Source organism: Ranitomeya variabilis, chromosome 7 (assembly GCF_051348905.1).
Source record: "Ranitomeya variabilis isolate aRanVar5 chromosome 7, aRanVar5.hap1, whole genome shotgun sequence".
Lineage (NCBI taxonomy): Eukaryota > Metazoa > Chordata > Amphibia > Anura > Dendrobatidae > Ranitomeya > Ranitomeya variabilis.
This window is the reverse complement of record NC_135238.1, coordinates 167,005,148-167,025,503: the sequence shown is the minus strand read 5'-3', so window position 1 is coordinate 167,025,503 and position 20,356 is coordinate 167,005,148. Positions and strand designations below refer to the sequence as shown.

At 42.3% G+C, this 20,356-nt stretch overlaps 1 protein-coding gene across 1 annotated transcript in view; it reads right to left on the bottom strand.

The window, feature by feature from the left end:
* LOC143785752 (uncharacterized) overlaps positions 1-20,356 on the bottom strand; it is a 368,406-nt gene that overhangs the window by 15,348 nt on the left and 332,702 nt on the right. Inside the window, exons 12-13 of the mRNA XM_077274844.1 lie at positions 6,698-6,785; positions 4,829-4,910 (exon numbers count right to left, since the gene is read on the bottom strand). Of these exons, the coding sequence (XP_077130959.1) occupies positions 4,829-4,910; positions 6,698-6,785 (170 nt within the window). The remainder of the gene's footprint in view (positions 1-4,828; positions 4,911-6,697; positions 6,786-20,356) is intronic.

Below are 20,356 nucleotides of genomic sequence, written 5' to 3'. Positions count from 1 at the left end.
TTTGCCTCTGATTCCCGAATTACTGGAAAGAGTCCGCCATGCTAAGGTGTTCTCTAAACTGGATCTTTGTGGGGCTTATAATTTGGTGCGTATTCGTCCAGGGGATGAGTGGAAGACAGCATTCAGATGCCTGTATGGACACTTTGAATCTCTTGTGATGCCCTTCGGGCTTTGTAACGCCCCTGCAACATTTCAACACCTTGCTAATGACATTTTCAGAGATTTGTTGGACCAGTTTGTAGTGATCTATTTGGACGATATACTAATCTTTTCTGACTCTCTACAAAAACATGAAGAACATGTCAAAACTGTTTTAAGATGTCTGAAAGAGAACCATCTGTATATTAAGCCGGAGAAATGCGAGTTCCATCGTTCTGAGATACAGTTCTTAGGTTATATCATCTCTCCCCAGGGGCTGAACATGGAATCTGGTAAGATTCAGGCTATCCTTGACTGGCCGGTACCCAAGAACGTTAAGGAGGTCCAACGTTTTATTGGTTTTGCAAATTTCTACAGACGCTTCATTCGAAATTTTTCTGATATTGTCCGTCCCATTACTTCCTTGACAAAGAAGGAAAAGCCCTTTAAGTGGTCATCACAGGCTCAAGAAGCTTTTGATCAGCTTAAAGTCTGTTTCACATCAGCACCGCTGTTGATACACCCAGATCCAACACTTCCTTTCATTGTGGAGGTGGACGCTTCTGATAATGCTTTGGGGACTATTCTCTCCCAAAGAACTGGAGAGAAGGATCTGCAACATCCTTGTGCTTTCCTTTCCCATAGACTAACCTCAGCAGAGAAGAATTACGATGTGGGAGACAAGGAATTGCTGGCTATTATTGCGGCTTTCAAAGAATGGAGGCATCATCTGCAAGGAGCTGCACAACAGATCATATTGCTAACTGACCATCGCAATCTAGAGTTCCTTAGATCCGCTAGTTGTCTTTCTCCTCTTCAGGCTCGTTGGAACTTATTTTTAAATCAATTTAACTTTGCTATCTCGTACCGTCCAGGTTCTCATAATGGGAAGGCTGATGCTTTATCCCGAATCCATGCTGCGGATTCCATACCTGGAGCCCCATCCAAGACCATTCTATCTGATGCCAATTTCATCAGAGTTATCCACGATCAGGACTTGTGGAAGGAGTGCAGGGAGGCCTATGAAGGTGATGTATTTCTGGCCAACCCACCTGTGGATATTAATCTTGTCTTTAAGGGTGGCATGTGGTTCAGAGATCAACGTATCCCGGAGGTCGTCTGTCTTCAGATCCTCAAGTTGGTATATGACTCCATGTTGGCTGGTCACAGGGGGGTACAGAAGACACAAGAGTTCCTGAGCCGATTATTCTGGTGGCTAACTTGCCTGAAGGATACCAAGGACTATGTTCTCTCTTGCAAGGTATGTGCCATTACAAGACTCCTCATGTGGCACCTACGGTTCTTCTACAACCATTACCTGTTCCGTCCCGCCCTTGGGGGTCTATATCAATGGACTTTATTGTGGAGCTGCCTACATCGGGGGGCATGAATACAATCATGGTGGGTAGTTGATCGCCTGACTAAAGCTGCTCATTTTGTTCCGTGCACCGGCCTCCCCTCAGCTAAAGATACAGTGAACTTGGATATACAGAATGTCTTTTGGTTGCACGGGGTTCCGGATGAGATCATCTCTGACCGTGGAGTACAGTTCACTTCAAGATTCTGGAAGGGGTTTTGCTCTGCACTCAATATTAATGTCTGTCTCTCTTCTGCTTACCATGCCCAGACAAATGGTCAGACTGAGCGTACCAACCAGACGCTAGAACAATATCTAAGATGTTATGTCAGCCATCTCCAGGATGATTGGTTGGAGTTGTTGCCGTTAGCCGAATTTTCATATAATAATTCTCAGAGCGCCTCCACTAAATTTACACCTTTCTTTGCCAATCTGGGTTATCATCCGTGTATTTTACCTAGGTCTCCAATTAATTCTCCGGTTCCGGCAGTAGAGGAAAGGCTGACTGCGATGAGACAGAATCTGGAGGTTCTGAAGGAATCCCTGACCACAGCTCAAGAAAGTTATAAGATATTGGCTGATAGATTCCGTAAACCTGCACCCATGTTCAAGGTAGGAGATTCCGTGTGGTTAGCAACTAAGAATCTGAAGTTAAACGTTCCTTCACAAAAACTTGGACAGAAATTCATTGGCCCTTTCAAGATCAACGGTATTGTGAGCTCTGTGGCTTGCCGGCGGAAGCTGCCTAGGACAATGAAGGTACACCCAGTTTTTCATGTATCTTTACTAAAGCCTGTATCTCCTAATACCTTCCAGGGACGTGTTGTGCCACCTCCGCAGCCTGTGGTGATTGATGGGCAAGAACAATTCGTGGTGGAGGAAATTATTGATTTCAGGATTCGCAGGAATCGGCTCCAATATCTGATAAGATGGCAGGGATATCCCCCTGAGGAAGACTCTTGGGAACCTGTGGAAAACATCAATGCCCAACAAAAGATTTCTCATTTTCATTAGAGATTCCCTGAGAAACCAGGTCCAGGATCATCCTGAGGCCGCTTCTAAGGAGGGAGTAATGTCAGGACTATGAATATTTTTTACCTTTTGTGCATTACTGCCCTTTTTCAAGATGGCTTCTTTGGTCTCATGTGCACTGTGTCTCCTGCTATAAAACTCCACCCCAGCCTTCAGTCTGTGCTAGAGTATTCTGCCTTGCATCCAGCTCCTGACCTCTGATTACTCCCTGGCTATACACCTGCTCCTGTGAACCTGTGTGGTGATCCTGCTACTCTGCTCTGAGTTCTTACTGCATACAGAAGTTTCCAGTAATCCTCCTTCATCTGCTGTTCGTGTTTACTTCCATCTGCATTTGCTGGTCATGTAAGCTGTTGCTGCTTTGCAATAACCCGAGACTATTAACCAGGCCTCCCTGGTTGAGCTAAGATATGATTTGAACTGCCTAATAAGCATATCTATCTGTCCCTGGACTAAGACAAGGATTTATTCGTGTCAAGTATCCTCAAGAATAACTGTGCTTCATAGACTTTCTGCTTGATTGCATTCTCCTCTGAAGTTTCCTATAGACTGCTAAGCTGCATTTATTATTTGCACCAAGTGTTGTGGACTTGAGTATTCTCTCTCCACCTGTTTGAATCACCGTGTGATAATATAGACTTTACCATTTATAAAACTGTGTCCTGTAGTTGTCTTGTTCCACGCAAAGAGTCTCCTGAGTTATCCCCTATAATTATTACAAGGACCTTTAGAAGTAAACTGGGCCCAGAGACCTTTGCAGAAATCCATTCTGCATTTTCTTTGCTGCCTGTGTTGTGCTGAATTGTATTTCAATGTAGCCCATGGAAGTCAAGGACAATCACCCGGCAGCTAATTATTTGCAGGTGTGCAATGATTGTTTAATAAACTTAAGTCATTGTTGTTATTAGAACTCCTTAATAAACTGTTCTTAATAAACTTGTCGGTAGTTTTTTATGTGGGCAATTTTCGCCGACATTCTTCTGTGCTGCAGAGCATCTCACCTATAATTCTATACTATTCTCTGCTCTGCAGAGCATCTCACATATACCTGCATACTATCCCCCTGTCCTGCAGAGCATTTAACCTATATCTCTTTGCTGTTCTCTGTCCTGCAGAGCTTCTCACCTATAATTCTATATTATTTTTCTGCCCTGCAGAGCATCTCACGTATACCTGCATAATATTCCCCTGTCCTGCAGAGCATTTAACCTATATCTCTTTGCTATTCTCCGTCCTGCAGAGCATCTCACCTATAATTATATATTATTCTTCTGCCCTGCAGAGCATCTCGTGTATACATGCATATACTATCCCCCTGTCCTACAGAGCATTAAACCTATAATTCAGCAATTCGGCAATTTTCTGTGGGCATTCTTCACTTTGCACCTCAAATATCACGGATCTGAAACTTTGGATGCTGCAATTGGCAATTTTCTGTGTGGGCAATTTTCCGTGTGGGCAATTTTCCATGTAGGCAATTTTCCTGTGGGCATTTTTCCTGAGGAAAATTTTCTGGTCACCAGTAAAAATATTCTAAATAATAAATAAATAAATAAATAAATAAATAAATAAATAATAATGTCTAATTTGTTACATACTGACTTTATACTTGTCAAGTGACAGACACTGTAAGGGCTCATTTCCACTTGCAAGGAAAACGGACGAGTGCAATCTGATAAAAAATCGGATTGCACTCGGACCAATGTTATTCAATAGGTGTCTTTTCATTTGCGATTTTTTTTCTCAGCCGAAATCGGACTGAGAAAAAAATCGCAGCATGCTGCGATTTGCTGCGATTTGCTGCGAGTCTTGGACGAGGCTCGCCAATGCAAGTCAATGGGTGCAAGAAAAAAAACGCATGGAATACGGACCATCCGTATTCCGTCCGTTTTTTACGGATACATTACCATTCTGTGGCAGAGAACACTGTAAATGGTCCTGTAAATGACTGTATAAAAATAGTTGCAGAGGAAAAAAACGGATTGCATGCGGATGTCATACGGATGTAAAACGGATGGTGCGATTAAAAATCGCATTGCACTAGCATAACACTCGCATGACAATCGCATACGCTACATCTGTTTTTTCGGTCCAAATTTTTTCTCTTGCAAGTGGAAATGAGCCCTAAAGGTACATCTTTGAAATTTAGCACAAAAAATATTACATAGTTTTGATGCTCAAAAAGTTGACCTTCATGTGATTAAGCAATTTTTAGTTAAATTGCAAATAGAACTATTATAGAGTTACTCAAGATGCATATAGACTGTTATTGGTATAATGTTACCATGTGGTACCGCTTACCTCTTTCTTGGTGCTGACAACCTTTTAAAAACATCATCTTTACAGCATTTCTTTTTTACTGATTTTGGAGGCTGTGGATCAGCTAAAAGAAAAAAAGGCATGCTTTCATTAAGAAAAAGTTGAATGTTTGGCCTGTAATTTCCTGGCTCCGTCTTCTTTCCTTTTTTGAAGATGGGGACAACATTTGCCCTTTCTTCCATCTTCTGGGACTTCTCCTGTTTTCCAGGATTTTTCAGAAATTTTGGTTAAAAGTTCTGCAACTTCCTCTGACAGCTCTTTTATTACCCTAGGATGTAATTCATCTGGACCAGAAAATTTAAATTCATTTAAATTATTTACATGTTCCCTCACCATCTCTCTGTTTATAGATGGTGTGGTTTCTTTTATTTCTTCAATGGCACTGTGAAGATCAGTTGATGTTACAATTGGTTTCTTAGAGAAAACAGATGCAAAACAGGAATTTAAAAGTTTGGCCTTCTCAACATCATTTTTGACCACGTTACCCTTTTCATCCTGTAAAAATCCTATAGCATCTTTGACTTTTCTCTTGCTTGTGACATACCCCCATATCCTTTTTTACTGTCTTTGGTCACCCTTGAAAGTCTTACTTCATTACTGGCTATAAAATGCAAACATGTAAGTAAAACATACATATAAGTCAAATTTTGGCAATTGCTCATTTAGCCTACAGTTGTCATTAGAGAGAGCTACTTACATCTTACATTGTGAATTCAGGGAGAGATGAGGGAATTCACATGCAATGAGTTACACTCAGTGGTGCCTGCAAGCAGCTACACTGTTATAATTAAACTACATTTCTGCATCCAAAGTCTTACATACACAATAGATAGTTGTCAACTGAATGAACATTTGGCCGATTGCTATCGCTCCCACGATTCCCACACACAGAAACTGCTTTGACATTGGTTATCTCCTCCTGGAGATCAAAAGGATCAGTAAACCAACATGCAAAATCATTCTTTTGTAAACATCAACTGTCAAGTGGGAGTAGGGAGGCTCCCACAAACATTAGGCTGTCGGACGATCCGGTCGATATTGGTGCTTTGGCTGACATTTGCCTAATGTGTATGTGAGACTTAAAGTGAACCTGTCAGCAGAATTTTGCTAAGTAAACTGCAGGCATTGTAATGTTGGCACTGTTACAATGTTTAAAATGATATCTGGGGTGAAGAAATTTGTCTTATGGTTCTCGTGCTATCAGTGTTAGAAGTTTTAAGTTAATGATATGCCCGTGCTCCAGGGCGGGACTGTAGGCAGAGTCTTATCTTCCTGCTCTAAGCCAGAGAAACCAAGGAGAGACCTTCCCACAGGACCGCCCCAAAGCATAAACAGTCTGTGTCTCTCTCTGTCTCTCTGATGAGACACAAGTTTGTGCTTTGGGACGGCCTATGGGCAGGACTTTCCTTGGTTTCTCTGGCTTAGAACAGGAAAATAAGACTGCCTAGAGTCGCGCCCCAGAGCATTGGCATATCATTAACTAAAAACTTCTAACACTGATTCCACAAGAACCACAAGATGTATTTCTTTACCCCTGATATCATTTCAATCATGTTAACACCACCAACCTGACAATGCCTGTAGTTTACATAGCAAAATGCTGCTGACAGGTTCTCTTTAAGGAAACAGTGTATTGGTTTTCTTTTCATACATGCTGCAACATAAATTGATGATTTATATTGAATTAGGAAGCTAATTTATTTATTACCTGGCATAGATAATCTCCCTTAACAATGAAGGATCTGGCACGTTCAAAGCCAACATGCCTGATCCTGTTTTGCCACAACATGTGTCATCCATCAAGATTTGAGGCCAAACAAATGAGAAAATATTCTCTTGAATATTACCTACCTCGTATATTTCTAGATGAAGAGCGTTCCCTGTACCCTGGTAAATAATAATCCAGTTTCCAGTTGAGATTCCACCTACTTCTCTCTCCCTGGACATTCAAAGACACACAATATCACTAAAGATACAGTATATAATGATGGGGTTGCGCCATAAAGATAATAATAATAATCTTTATTTTTATATAGTGCTAACATATTCTGCAACGCTTTACAGTTTGAGCAAATTTTCATCACTGTCCCCAATGGGGCTCACAATCTAAATTCCCTATCAGTATGGCTTTGGAATGTGGGAGGAAACCAGAGTACCCAGAGGAAACCCACACAAACACGGGGAGAACATACAAACTCCTTGCAGATGTTGTTCTTGGTGGGATTTGAACCCAGGACCCTTGTGCTGCAAGGCTGCAGTGCTAACCACTGAGCCATAAGATTATGTTCAACTGTTTAAAAATGACTAGATACAGTGGGGCAAAAAAGTATTTAGTCATTCAGCAATAGTGCAAGTTCCACCACTTAAAAAGATGAGAGGCGTCTGTAATTTACATCATAGGTAGACCTCAACTATGGGAGACAAACTGAGAAATAAAAATCCAGAAAATCACATTGTCTGTTTTTTTATCATTTTATTTGCATTTTATGGTGGAAAATAAGTATTTGGTCAGAAACAAACAATCAAGATTTCTGGCTCTCACAGACCTGTAACTTCTTCTTTAAGAGTCTCCTCTTTCCTCCACTCATTACCTGTAGTAATGGCACCTGTTTAAACTTGTTTTCAGTATAAAAAGACACCTGTGCACACCCTCAAACAGTCTGACTCCAAACTCCACTATGGTGTAGACCAAAGAGCTGTCAAAGGACACCAGAAACAAAATTGTAGCCCTGCACCAGGCTGGGAAGACTGAATCTGCAATAGCCAACCAGCTTGGAGTGAAGAAATCAACAGTGGGAGCAATAATTAGAAAATGGAAGACATTCAAGACCACTGATAATCTCCCTCGATCTGGGGCTCCACGCAAAATCCCACCCCGTGGGGTCAGAATGATCACAAGAACGGTGAGCAAAAATCCCAGAACCACGCGGGGGACCTAGTGAATGAACTGCAGAGAGCTGGGACCAATGTAACAAGGCCTACCATAAGTAACACACTACGCCACCATGGATTCAGATCCTGCAGTGCCAGACGTGTCCCACTGCTTAAGCCAGTACATGTCCAGGCCCGTCTGAAGTTTGCTAGAGAGCATTTGGATGATCCAGAGGAGTTTTGGGAGAATGTCCTATGGTCTGATGAAACCAAACTGGAACTGTTTGGTAGAAACACAACTTGTCGTGTTTGGAGGAAAAAGAATACTGAGTTGCATCCATCAAACACCATACCTACTGTAATGCATGGTGGTGGAAACATCATGCTTTGGGGCTGTTTCTCTGCAAAGGGGCCAGGACGACTGATCCGGGTACATGAAAGAATGAATGGGGCCATGTATCGTGAGATTTTGAGTGCAAACCTCCTTCCATCTGCAAGGGCATTGAAGATGAAACGTGGCTGGGTCTTTCAACATGACAATGATCCAAAGCACACCGCCAGGGCAATGAAGGAGTGGCTTCGTAAGAAGCATTTCAAGGTCCTGGAGTGGCCTAGCCAGTCTCCAGATCTCAACCCTATAGAAAACCTTTGGAGGGAGTTGAAAGTCCGTGTTGCCAAGCGAAAAGCCAAAAACATCACTGCTCTAGAGGAGATCTGCATGGAGGAATGGGCCAACATACCAACAACAGTGTGTGGCAACCTTGTGAAGACTTACAGAAAACGTTTGACCTCTGTCATTGCCAACAAAGGATATATTACAAAGTATTGAGATGAAATTTTGTTTCTGACCAAATACTTATTTTCCACCATAATATGCAAATAAAATGATAAAAAAACAGACAATGTGATTTTCTGGATTTTTTTTTCTCAGTTTGTCTCCCATAGTTGAGGTCTACCTATGATGTAAATTACAGACGCCTCTCATCTTTTTAAGTGGTGGAACTTGCACTATTGCTGAATGACTAAATACTTTTTTGCCCCACTGTAAGCAAAGTATTCTAAATAGAGGCCTAAAAAAGGGCTAAAAATCCATACTGAGACTTAAATATTTCGGCTCTGGAGTATATATCAGAAATTCTTATGGCGTAAACCTTTGACAGAAAGCTTAAGAGTGGTGTTAACTAGTGATGGGCGAGAACTAATTGGATGCTTGCTACTCGAATCAAGCAAATTGTAATGATCGTTTTGAATAACGAGCATAATGGAGGTCAATGTGAAACTAGAGCATTTTACAGTACACTCTACCAGGAGATCTGAGGGGTCGGACAAATTGTTGAAATGGATGGAAACACTGCTGCAATGGAATGGAAACAGCATGGGCAAAACACGTCTGACTTCTAGGTCACTATTGGGAACAATGCTGTCAGAGTATTTCTCTACTTTTAGGAATTGACAATAAAATATACAAAACCGAAGATAAAATGGATTTTACAGGAAAAAAATGTTAGGAAACATTCATTCATTTTTGCTGGATAATGATTTCAATATAAAGCAAAATAAAAAAGAGAAGAAAAAAAACAAACTCCATCTCTCACTGTATTTCCTTGTTGTTTTTAACAATAAATAAATAAATAATTGTAATTAACTGACGTGGGGTCCCCCCTATTTTTATTAACCAGCTAAGGCAAAGCAGACAGCTGTTGGTTGATATTATCAGGCTGGTAAGGTCCATGGTTATTGGCCCTTTTACAGCCTAAAAATACCAGCTCGCAACAGCGCCAGAAATGGTATATCAAATTAGATGTGCCAATTTTGTCACCGTGTCTCAGCTTTCCCCGATTGGTGGCCAGGCTAGTGGGATTTGGAGCTGCTGACAAGTATAATTTGTCAAAATTTACAGCTGACATCAACCCCTATGGTTAATAATGGAGAGGAGTCTGACATACTATTACTAACCCAGTAAGAAAAGGTAAAAAGCATACACGAAAATACTTTTTTCACAAAACACTCCCTGACAAATGCCCTCGTTCTCCCAAAAATTTCATGCAGTTCTGAAGAAGTCCAAATATCCCACATTGTCTGAAGAATATGGAGCCCTGTAACAACATTCCATTTGCTTTCATAATTGCCACTGCCAGGCACGATGCTCTGCAATACTGGCAAATTATGAACTGATGCAACCTCTTTGACCTCAGTGAGGTTACATTAGTTCACAATTGCCTGGGTCTCATGGAGCACCGTGACCATCAGTCCGTCAATCCGCGTGACCTGACAGAATCGCTGATGTACATTGTACTACAGCAGTTCCATCAGGTCATGCAGACTGTTGGAATGCACTCTGTGTGACCCAGCGACTCTGAGTCCCAGAAACCTTAAGGGAACCACTAAAAGAGACTTTAAGGTTACTAGAGTTCCCAGCTGCTGGAATAGCTGGAGGCTGTGAACTCTGGTAAACTTAGTTCACAGCCTCCAGGTGTCCCAGAAGCTAGGAACTCTAGTAATCTTAAAGTCTCCCCAGTGTGTGCACAGACTGCGTTTTTACTTGCATTTTTTGAAAGGCTTAGTTAACAAGATAGATTAGATAGATACAGAGATATAGAGAAATAGCCGGCAGATATCGGGCAGCTTTCTAGGAATAAATAAATTTAAAAAATGGCGTGGGATTTCCCCTATTTTTAATAACCAGCTAAGGCAAAGCAGACAGCTGTTGGCTAATATTAACAGGCTAGGAAGAGCCACGGTTATTGGCCCCTTCAAAACCTAAAAATACCAGCCCTCAGCCACCCCAGAACTGGTATATCAAATTTGATGTACCAAATCTGGCACCCTGTCTCAGCTCTTCCCAATTGCCCTGATGTGGTGGCAATCTGTATAATGGGATTAGGGGTTGATGTCAGCAGCTGGCGCTGACATCAAGCCATGGGGGTAGTAATGGAGAGGTGCCAGTCAGACACCGCCATTGCTAAACCTGTAAGTAAAAATCATTGAACACACACAGAGAAAAGTCCTTTATTTTAACAAACAAAACCAGACAACCTTTCATCAATTTATTTCCCACCAAAAAATCCCATGCAGTCCATCATAGTCTAATGGATCTGCCGCCATCCTCATTGATGTCTTGCTACGAACCTTGTCCATATTCCAGCATATGGAGTCCTGTTCAGAGAATGAGGCTCCATAGGCTGTTACATCAGCATACACTGCCAGATCTTGCAGTGTTCTGCAATAGTTGGCAGCGTCTTTGACCTGCAGTGACATCAGTAAGGTTATCATTGGTTGCAGACACTGTTTCCCATGCTTTCACACGGTGTTTGTGGTTGACAGTAATCTTCTTAACACCATTGCTCATCACAGCGGACAGCTCTCACTCTCCCCTAAGCATGAGAAATGGCAGCAGCTGCTACTGCATAACAAGCTTCGTTTTGTGAATGAGGCTTCATATGCTGTAGACGTCAGAGCAATAATCGTGGTGATGTAAATTACATCACACCTGCACTGGACCATTACTTTCAAATAAATGGGTAAATGAGGGAAATTGTCAGGTAGTTTTTTTAAATAAAGGATTTTTGTATGTGCTTATTTGTTTTCAGATAACTCGTCTGCCAGTCAAGAAGTTGCCAGCAGACAACATGGCCATTGCATTACTTTGTATGGCAGGTATTCCCCAAATTTGCTGTACTATTTTTTGTTACTATTATATTTGAAATTATATGTTATATTTTTCTGGCTTATAGTAACTGCCCTTACTAAAATGGCAAATGATGTCCTGAAGGCTAAAAGATATGGATTCTTCAAAACTACTTTCCACAGATTTCTCTGGATCTCTCTACTACATTTGAGATTGTACACTACCAACTGCCATTGCTCTTTTTTCGGTCTTCTCAAACTTCTCTGACAAGTCAATCAATATATTTTTTGATGACTCTTCTGGTTAACCTTTTCCCCTCGCTGTTGCTTAGTCCTAGATCTCCTACTCTTTTCTCTCTAGACAGCTCCTCCTGGGCAAACTCTCAGCATATTTAGCTTTCAGTACTATCTCTTTGCAGATATTACTCAATTATATACAGTATTTTTCCTGTGATATGAGTCCTGCAATACTACAAAACAGAACTAATTGTCTGTCAGCCATCTCCAACATTATCAGACAGAAAGTGGTTGCGAGATTGTCAATGCAGTCAAGAGGAACGGCAAGTAAAGTCAAGGTAAAATTAACGTTTCATTAAACTATGCATTTTGGGGACAGTCCTTCCCCTTCATCGTAAATCTGATGAAGGATACAGACCATCCCCGGAACATGTAGCTTAATAAAATTACAATTTTATCTCGACTTTGCATGTCCTGCCTCACAACAGTGCCTGGATAATACCACAACCTCTTTCTTTCTGGCTCAAGTATTCAGTTTCATGCTAAGGCATTTGAAATGGGCGGTCAGTGCATCAGCCCTGGGTGGATCAAACACAGCCTATTGGAGTGTTGTGCCTGTTCAGCACAACTTCCTCAGGTGAGCAGTATCCATACCTTAAGGTTTTCATTCCAATATTAATTGACACATGTAGCACTCTACTTTTCCTTTTCTCATCTCCAACACGATGTCCTCTCTCAGTTTAAAACTGAATCTTTCAGAAACTGAATTTTTTTTTCTATACCAACCTACCTCTGGGCAATAAAAATGAAAAAGGCATATACAGAATGGGAGGAATAGGGCTAAGCAACAGCACATGTGAAAAAAACTTGGGTATACTAATACATTATAAACTGAACATGAGTCAACAGTGTGACGCAGCAGCACAAAAGGCAAATGCAATTCTGGGATGTGTTAACAGAAGCATACAGTCTAGATCACGTGAAGTCATTATTGCCCTCTACTCCTCTTTGGTCAGACCTCATCTGGAATACTGTGTCCAGTTTTGGGCACCACATTTTAAAAAAGACATCAACAAACTGCAGTAAGTTCAGAGAAGAGCGACCAGAATAGTGATCGGTCTGCAAACCATGTCCTATGAGGAACAGTTACAGGATTTGGGAATGTTTAGTTTGCAAAAAAAGAAGACTGAGAGGAGGCTTAATAGCTGTCTACAAATATCTCAAGGGCTGTCACATTGTAGAAGGATCATCTTTATTCTCATTTGCACAAGGAAAGACTAGAAGCAATGGGATGAAACTGAATGGGAGGAGACACAGATTAGATATCAGAAAAAACTTTTTGACAGTTAGGGTGATCAATGAGTGGAACAGGCTGCCACGAGAGGTGGTGAGTTCTCCTTCTATGGAAGTTTTTAAACAGAGGCTGGACAGATGCAGCACCCCAGAGTCCTGGTCGTTGCAGTACTGACGCTCCGCCGCTAAGGGGAGTGATGATACGTCTGATGGCACTTAAGGAGTTCACCTGACCAGGTATCACAGTCACACTTTACACTTCACATTCTGGCCACCAGGGGGGGCAAAGGGTTCTATGCATTAGGCCACTCCTCACAATCTGGTAAAACTGGGGGCTGGATAGGAAGTTAGTCAGAAGATTCAGGGGGGTCTTTGTCAGGGGTGGGATCCTGACAGTGGCCTAGCGAACAGAACAGAACGTTACGGAGCCGCGCCTGCACTCGAATGCGGTGGCATCCTAGGAAAGGAAAAGAAACGAGGTTTATCGTGGAGAAGTGAGAAACGAGATCGCAGCAAAAAGGAGATAAAGCCAGTAGGAGTCGTGCCGTAAGATCGAGGCAACATCCTACTGAGGCGCATAGCCGGTGGCCGGAACGCCGAGGAAGTATTAGGCTCCAAGCAATACTTCAAACAGCAGCAGGACAGTTAATTTTAGGTTGGCTGTCTCACCTAAATCACCTAAGCAGACATAGGGGGCAATTGTGGGAGAGGGGCGACGCTAGGGTCCCGGAAGAACTCCAGGCCTAGCCGTCAAACGGGTGCGTCCTATCCATATCATCTGGGGGATGGAGATAGAACATCAGAATAGATACGAGTTGTGAGAAAGAAGAACATCAGAAACAGACACAACAGTCGTGAGGACTAGGGTTGAGCGAAACGGGTCGATCATTTTCAAAAGTCGCCGACTTTTGGCTAAGTCGGCGTCTCATGAAACCCGATCCGACCCCTGTGCTTGTCGGCCATGCGGTACGCGACTTTCGCGCCAAAGTCGCGTTTCAATGACGCGAAAAGCACCATTTCTCAGCCAATGAAGGTGAACGCAGAGTGTGGGCAGCGTGATGACATAGGTCCTGGTCCCCACCATCTTAGAGAAGGGCATTGCAGTGATTGGCTTGCTGTCTGCGGCGTCACAGGGGCTATAAAGGGGCGTTCCCGCCGACCGCCATCTTACTGCTGCTGATCTGAGCTTAGGGAGAGGTTGCTGCCGCTTCGTCAGAATCAGGGAGAGCGTTAGGCAGGGTCCACTAACCACCAAACCGCTTGTGCTGCAGCGATTTCCACTGTCCAACACCACCTTCGGTGTGCAGGGACAGTGGAAGCTATTTTTTTTTTTTTTTCCCCTCAGCGCTGTAGCTCATTGGGCTGCCCTAGAAGGCTCCCTGATAGCTGTATTCCTGTGTGTACGCCACTGTGGAAACCAACTGCTTTTATCAAAGCACATATCCTCTTGTTCCTTCCTTTCTGCACAGCTATCTTTTTTGTTTGTCCACACTTTTTATTTAATTTGTGCATCAGTCCACTCCTATTGCTGCCTGCCATACCTGGCTGAGATTACTGCAGGGGAGATAGTAATTGTAGGACAGTCCCTGTTTTTTTTTTTTTTTTTTTTGTGGGAGATTAAGATTGGCATTTCTGCTACAGTGCCATCCCTGTGTGTGCCATCTCTCACTGAGTGGGCCATAGAAAGCCTATTTATTTTTTCCTTCATTTGTGTTCTAAAATCTACCTCAACACAAAAACACTACATCAATCAGTGGGAGAAAAATATTGGCCTCAGTCAGGGCTTGTGTGCCACTGCTGTGTGTGCTATCTCTCATTCAGTGGGCTATAGAAAGCCTATTTATTTATATTTTTTTTTTAAATATTATTTGGTTTCTAAAGTCTCCCTGAAACAAAAAAAATACCTAAAAAAACAGTGGGAGAGTAATATTGCCCTTTCAGCTTGTGTGCCAGTCTTGACTCCTGGGTGTGCCACCTCTGTCCCTCTCATTCAGTGGGCCATAGAAAGCCTTTTTTTTTTTTTTTTTTTTAATATTATTTGGTTTCTAAAGTCTCCCTGAAAATAAAAAAAAAAATACATAAAAAAACAGTGGGAGAGTAATATTGCCCTTTCAGCTTGTGTGCCAGTCTTCACTCCTGGGTGTGCCACCTCTGTCCCTCTCATTCAGTGGGCCATAGAAAGCCTTGTTTTTTTTTTTTTTTAATATTATTTGGTTTCTAAAGTCTCCCTGAAAATAAAAAAAAAAATACATAAAAAAACAGTGGGAGAGTAATATTGCCATTTCAGCTTGTGTGCCAGTCTTGACTCCTGGGTGTGCCACCTCTGTCCCTCTCATTCAGTGGGCCATAGAAAGCCTTGTTTTTTTGTTTTTTTTTTAATATTATTTGGTTTCTAAAGTCTCCCTGAAAATAAAAAAAAAATACATAAAAAAACAGTGGGAGAGTAATATTGCCATTTCAGCTTGTGTGCCAGTCTTGACTCCTGGGTGTGCCACCTCTCTCTCTAATTGTGGGCCATAGAAAGCCTTTTTATTTTTTTCCTTCATTTGTGTTTTAAAATCAACCTCAACACAAAAACACTACATCAATCAGTGGGAGAAAAATATTGGCCTCAGTCAGGGCTTGTGTGCCACTCCTGTGCGTGCCATCTCTCATTCAGTGGGCCATAGAAAGCCTTGTTTTTTTTTTTTTTTTTTAATATTATTTGGTTTCTAAAGTCTCCCTGAAAATAAAAAAAAAATACCTAAAAAAACAGTGGGAGAGTAATATTGCCCTTTCAGCTTGTGTGCCAGTCTTCACTCCTGGGTGTGCCACCTCTGTCCCTCTCATTCAGTGGGCCATAGAAAGCCTTGTTTTTTTTTTTTTTAATATTATTTGGTTTCTAAAGTCTCCCTGAAAATAAAAAAAAAAAAAACATAAAAAAACAGTGGGAGAGTAATATTGCCCTTTCAGCTTGTGTGCCAGTCTTGACTCCTGGGTGTGCCACCTCTGTCCCTCTCATTCAGTGGGCCATAGAAAGCCTTGTTTTTTTGTTTTTTTTTTATATTATTTGGTTTCTAAAGTCTCCCTGAAAATAAAAAAAAAATACATAAAAAAACAGTGGGAGAGTAATATTGCCATTTCAGCTTGTGTGCCAGTCTTGACTCCTGGGTGTGCCACCTCTGTCCCTCTCATTCAGTGGGCCATAGAAAGCCTTGTTTTTTTGTTTGTTTTTTAATATTATTTGGTTTCTAAAGTCTCCCTGAAAATAAAAAAAAAAAAAACATAAAAAAACAGTGGGAGAGTAATATTGCCCTTTCAGCTTGTGTGCCAGTCTTGACTCCTGGGTGTGCCACCTCTGTCCCTCTCATTCAGTGGGCCATAGAAAGCCTTGTTTTTTTTTTTTTTTTTTTAATATTATTTGGTTTCTAAAGTCTCCCTGAAAATAAAAAAAAAATACATAAAAAAACAGTGGGAGAGTAATATTGCCATTTCAGCTTGTGTGCCAGTCTTGACTCCTGGGTGTGCCACCTCTGTCCCTCTCATTCAGTGGGCCATAGAAAGCCTTGTTTTTTTTTTTTTTTTTTAATATTATTTGGTTTCTAAAGTCTCCCTGAAAATAAAAAAAAAATACATAAAAAAACAGTGGGAGAGTAATATTGCCCTTTCAGCTTGTGTGCCAGTCTTGACTCCTGGGTGTGCCACCTCTGTCCCTCTCATTCAGTGGGCCATAGAAAGCCTTGTTTTTTTGTTTTTTTTTAAATATTATTTGGTTTCTAAAGTCTCCCTGAAAATAAAAAAAAAAATACATAAAAAAACAGTGGGAGAGTAATATTGCCATTTCAGCTTGTGTGCCAGTCTTGACTCCTGGGTGTGCCACCTCTGTCCCTCTCATTCAGTGGGCCATAGAAAGCCTTGTTTTTTTGTTTTTTTTTTAATATTATTTGGTTTCTAAAGTCTCCCTGAAAATAAAAAAAAAAATACATAAAAAAACAGTGGGAGAGTAATATTGCCATTTCAGCTTGTGTGCCAGTCTTGACTCCTGGGTGTGCCACCTCTCTCTCTAATTGTGGGCCATAGAAAGCCTTTTTATTTTTTTCCTTCATTTGTGTTTTAAAATCAATCTCAACACAAAAACACTACATCAATCAGTGGGAGAAAAATATTGGCCTCAGTCAGGGCTTGTGTGCCACTCCTGTGCGTGCCATCTCTCATTCAGTGGGCCATAGAAAGCCTTGTTTTTTTTTTTTTTTTTTAATATTATTTGGTTTCTAAAGTCTCCCTGAAAATAAAAAAAAAAATACCTAAAAAAACAGTGGGAGAGTAATATTGCCCTTTCAGCTTGTGTGCCAGTCTTCACTCCTGGGTGTGCCACCTCTGTCCCTCTCATTCAGTGGGCCATAGAAAGCCTTGTTTTTTTTTTTTTTAATATTATTTGGTTTCTAAAGTCTCCCTGAAAATAAAAAAAAAAATACATAAAAAAACAGTGGGAGAGTAATATTGCCATTTCAGCTTGTGTGCCAGTCTTGACTCCTGGGTGTGCCACCTCTGTCCCTCTCATTCAGTGGGCCATAGAAAGCCTTGTTTTTTTTTTTTTTTAATATTATTTGGTTTCTAAAGTCTCCCTGAAAATAAAAAAAAAAAAAACATAAAAAAACAGTGGGAGAGTAATATTGCCCTTTCAGCTTGTGTGCCAGTCTTGACTCCTGGGTGTGCCACCTCTGTCCCTCTCATTCAGTGGGCCATAGAAAGCCTTGTTTTTTTTTTTTTTTTTTAATATTATTTGGTTTCTAAAGTCTCCCTGAAAATAAAAAAAAAATACATAAAAAAACAGTGGGAGAGTAATATTGCCATTTCAGCTTGTGTGCCAGTCTTGACTCCTGGGTGTGCCACCTCTGTCCCTCTCATTCAGTGGGCCATAGAAAGCCTTGTTTTTTTTTTTTTTTTTTAATATTATTTGGTTTCTAAAGTCTCACAGAGAAAAAAAAATAAATAAATTAGGTGGGAGATTAATATTGACATTAGTGCTTGAGTGACAGTCCTGCGTGTGTGTCATCTCTGTGATTTGGTGTCACAGAAAACAGAGTGTGTAACATTGTGCCTGATTTTCCTTGTGGTCTCACCAACCTGTTAAGGGATATTGAAATCATACTGAAGTTATAGCTCACCGTGTAAGTTGTTTGACAGCAACAAATAAAGTTAGTTTGGTTACGATTTTTAAACAATGAGGAAGTCTGGTGCAAGAGGTCGTCGTGGGCGTTCATTGTCAGCTGGTAATGATGGTAGTGGTAGTGGAGCATCAGGTGGTCGTGGGGATAAAAATATTCCACCTAAGTCTGGAGTTGTGGAGCCAGTTTCGTCGTCAGGCTACACAAGGCCTCGAACGCTCTCTTTTCTGGGAGTAGGAAAACCGCTTTTAAAGGCGGAGCAGCAACAGCAAGTTTTGGCTTACATTGCAGACTCAGCCTCTAGCTCTTTTGCCTCCTCTTCCGAAACTGGTAAATGTAAAAGCAGCGCGTCGCTTGTGGATGTTCACGGTCAGGGACAAGTCGCTTCCTTGTCCTCCTCAGCAAAAACTACAACAAGAGAGAAGGATGCAGCAGGCGACACAACGGGTCACTCCATGGAGCTCTTTACACATACCGTCCCTGGCTTAGAAAGTGAAACATTTAACAGGCCATGCCCATTACAAGTAGATTCTGACATGGAGTGCACTGATGCACAGCCACAGCCAGAGTACTATGCTGCTCCTTTGACTCAGACCACCACATTGCCCTCTCAGGGTACAGATCCACAATCAGACCCTGATGAGACTATGTTGCCCCGCCACGAACGCTATACCACCGACCGACACAGTGACACAGACGAAGTTGCACACGAGCTCGAAGAGGAGGTAATAGATGACCCAGTTATTGACCCCGATTGGCAGCCATTGGGGGAACAGGGTGCAGGCGGCAGTAGTTCAGAAGCGGAGGTGGAGGAGGGGCCGCAGCAGGCATCAACATCGCAACAGGTTCCATCTGCCGGGCCCGTATCTGGCCCAAAACGCGTGTCAAAGCCAAAACCTGTTGGAGGACAGCGTGGCCATCCGGTTAAAGCTCAGTCTGCAATCCCTGAAAAGGGATCCGAGTCTAGGAAGAGTGCAGTCTGGCATTTTTTTAAACAACATCCAACTGATCAGCGCAAAGTCATCTGTCAAAAATGTTCAACTAGCTTAAGCAGAGGTCAGAATCTGAAAAGTCTAAATACTAGTTGCATGCATAGACACTTAACCACCATGCATTTTCAAGCCTGGACTAACTACCAAACGTCCCTTAAGGTTGTAGCACCCTCGGCCAATGAAGCTAGTCAGCAACGCAACATCCCTTCCGTCACTGTAAGGCCACCATTTTCCGCACCACCGGCAGTATCTGTGCAGGTTTCTTTGCCAGCCAAAAGCAGTCAGGGTCAGGGAATCACCAGTTTAGTAGGAGGAAATATTGCATCTAGGGCACCGGCGGAAACAATACCGTCTCCAACCGTCTCTCAGTCTGCCATGTACACCGGCACACCCGAAAGTTCCACGATCTCCTGCTCTCCAGTCCAGCTCACCCTACATGAGACTCTGGTTAGAAAAAGGAAGTACTTATCCTCGCATCCGCGTACACAGGGTTTTAACGCCCACATAGCTAGACTAATCTCGTTAGAGATGATGCCCTACCGTTTAGTTGAAAGCGAAGCTTTTAAAGCCCTGATGGAGTACGCTGAACCACGATACGAGCTACCTAGTCGACACTTTTTTTCCAGAAAAGCCATCCCAGCCCTGCACCAGCATGTTAAACAGCGCATCGTCCATGCACTTAGGCAATCTGTGAGTACAAAGGTGCACCTGACTACAGATGCATGGACCAGTAGGCATGGCCAGGGACGTTATGTGTCCATCACGGCACACTGGGTGAATGTGGTGGATGCAGGGTCCACAGGCGACATCAATTTAGGGACAGTTGTGCCTAGCCCACGGTCTAGGAAACAGTTGGCTGTAGGCGTTCGCACCCCCTCCTCCTCCTCCTCGTCCTCCTGCAGAAGCTACAGCTCTTCCACAGAACGCAGTCTGCCAACCACTCCATCGGCAGATGACACTGTTGCACACCAGTTGTCCCATTATGGGCCAGCTACTGCCAAGCGTCAGCAGGCTGTATTGGCTATGAAGTGTTTGGGCGACAACAGACACACCGCGGAAGTTCTGTCCGAGTTCTTGCAACAAGAAACGCAGTCGTGGCTGGGCACAGTAGATCTTGAGGCAGGCAAGGTAGTGAGTGATAACGGAAGGAATTTCATGGCTGCCATCTCCCTTTCCCAACTGAAACACATTCCTTGCCTGGCTCACACCTTAAACCTGGTGGTGCAGTGCTTATTGAAAACTTATCCTGGGTTCTCCGACCTGCTCCTCAAAGTGCGTGCACTTTGCTCACATATCCGACGTTCGCCTGTACACGCCAGCCGTATGCAGACCTATCAGCGGTC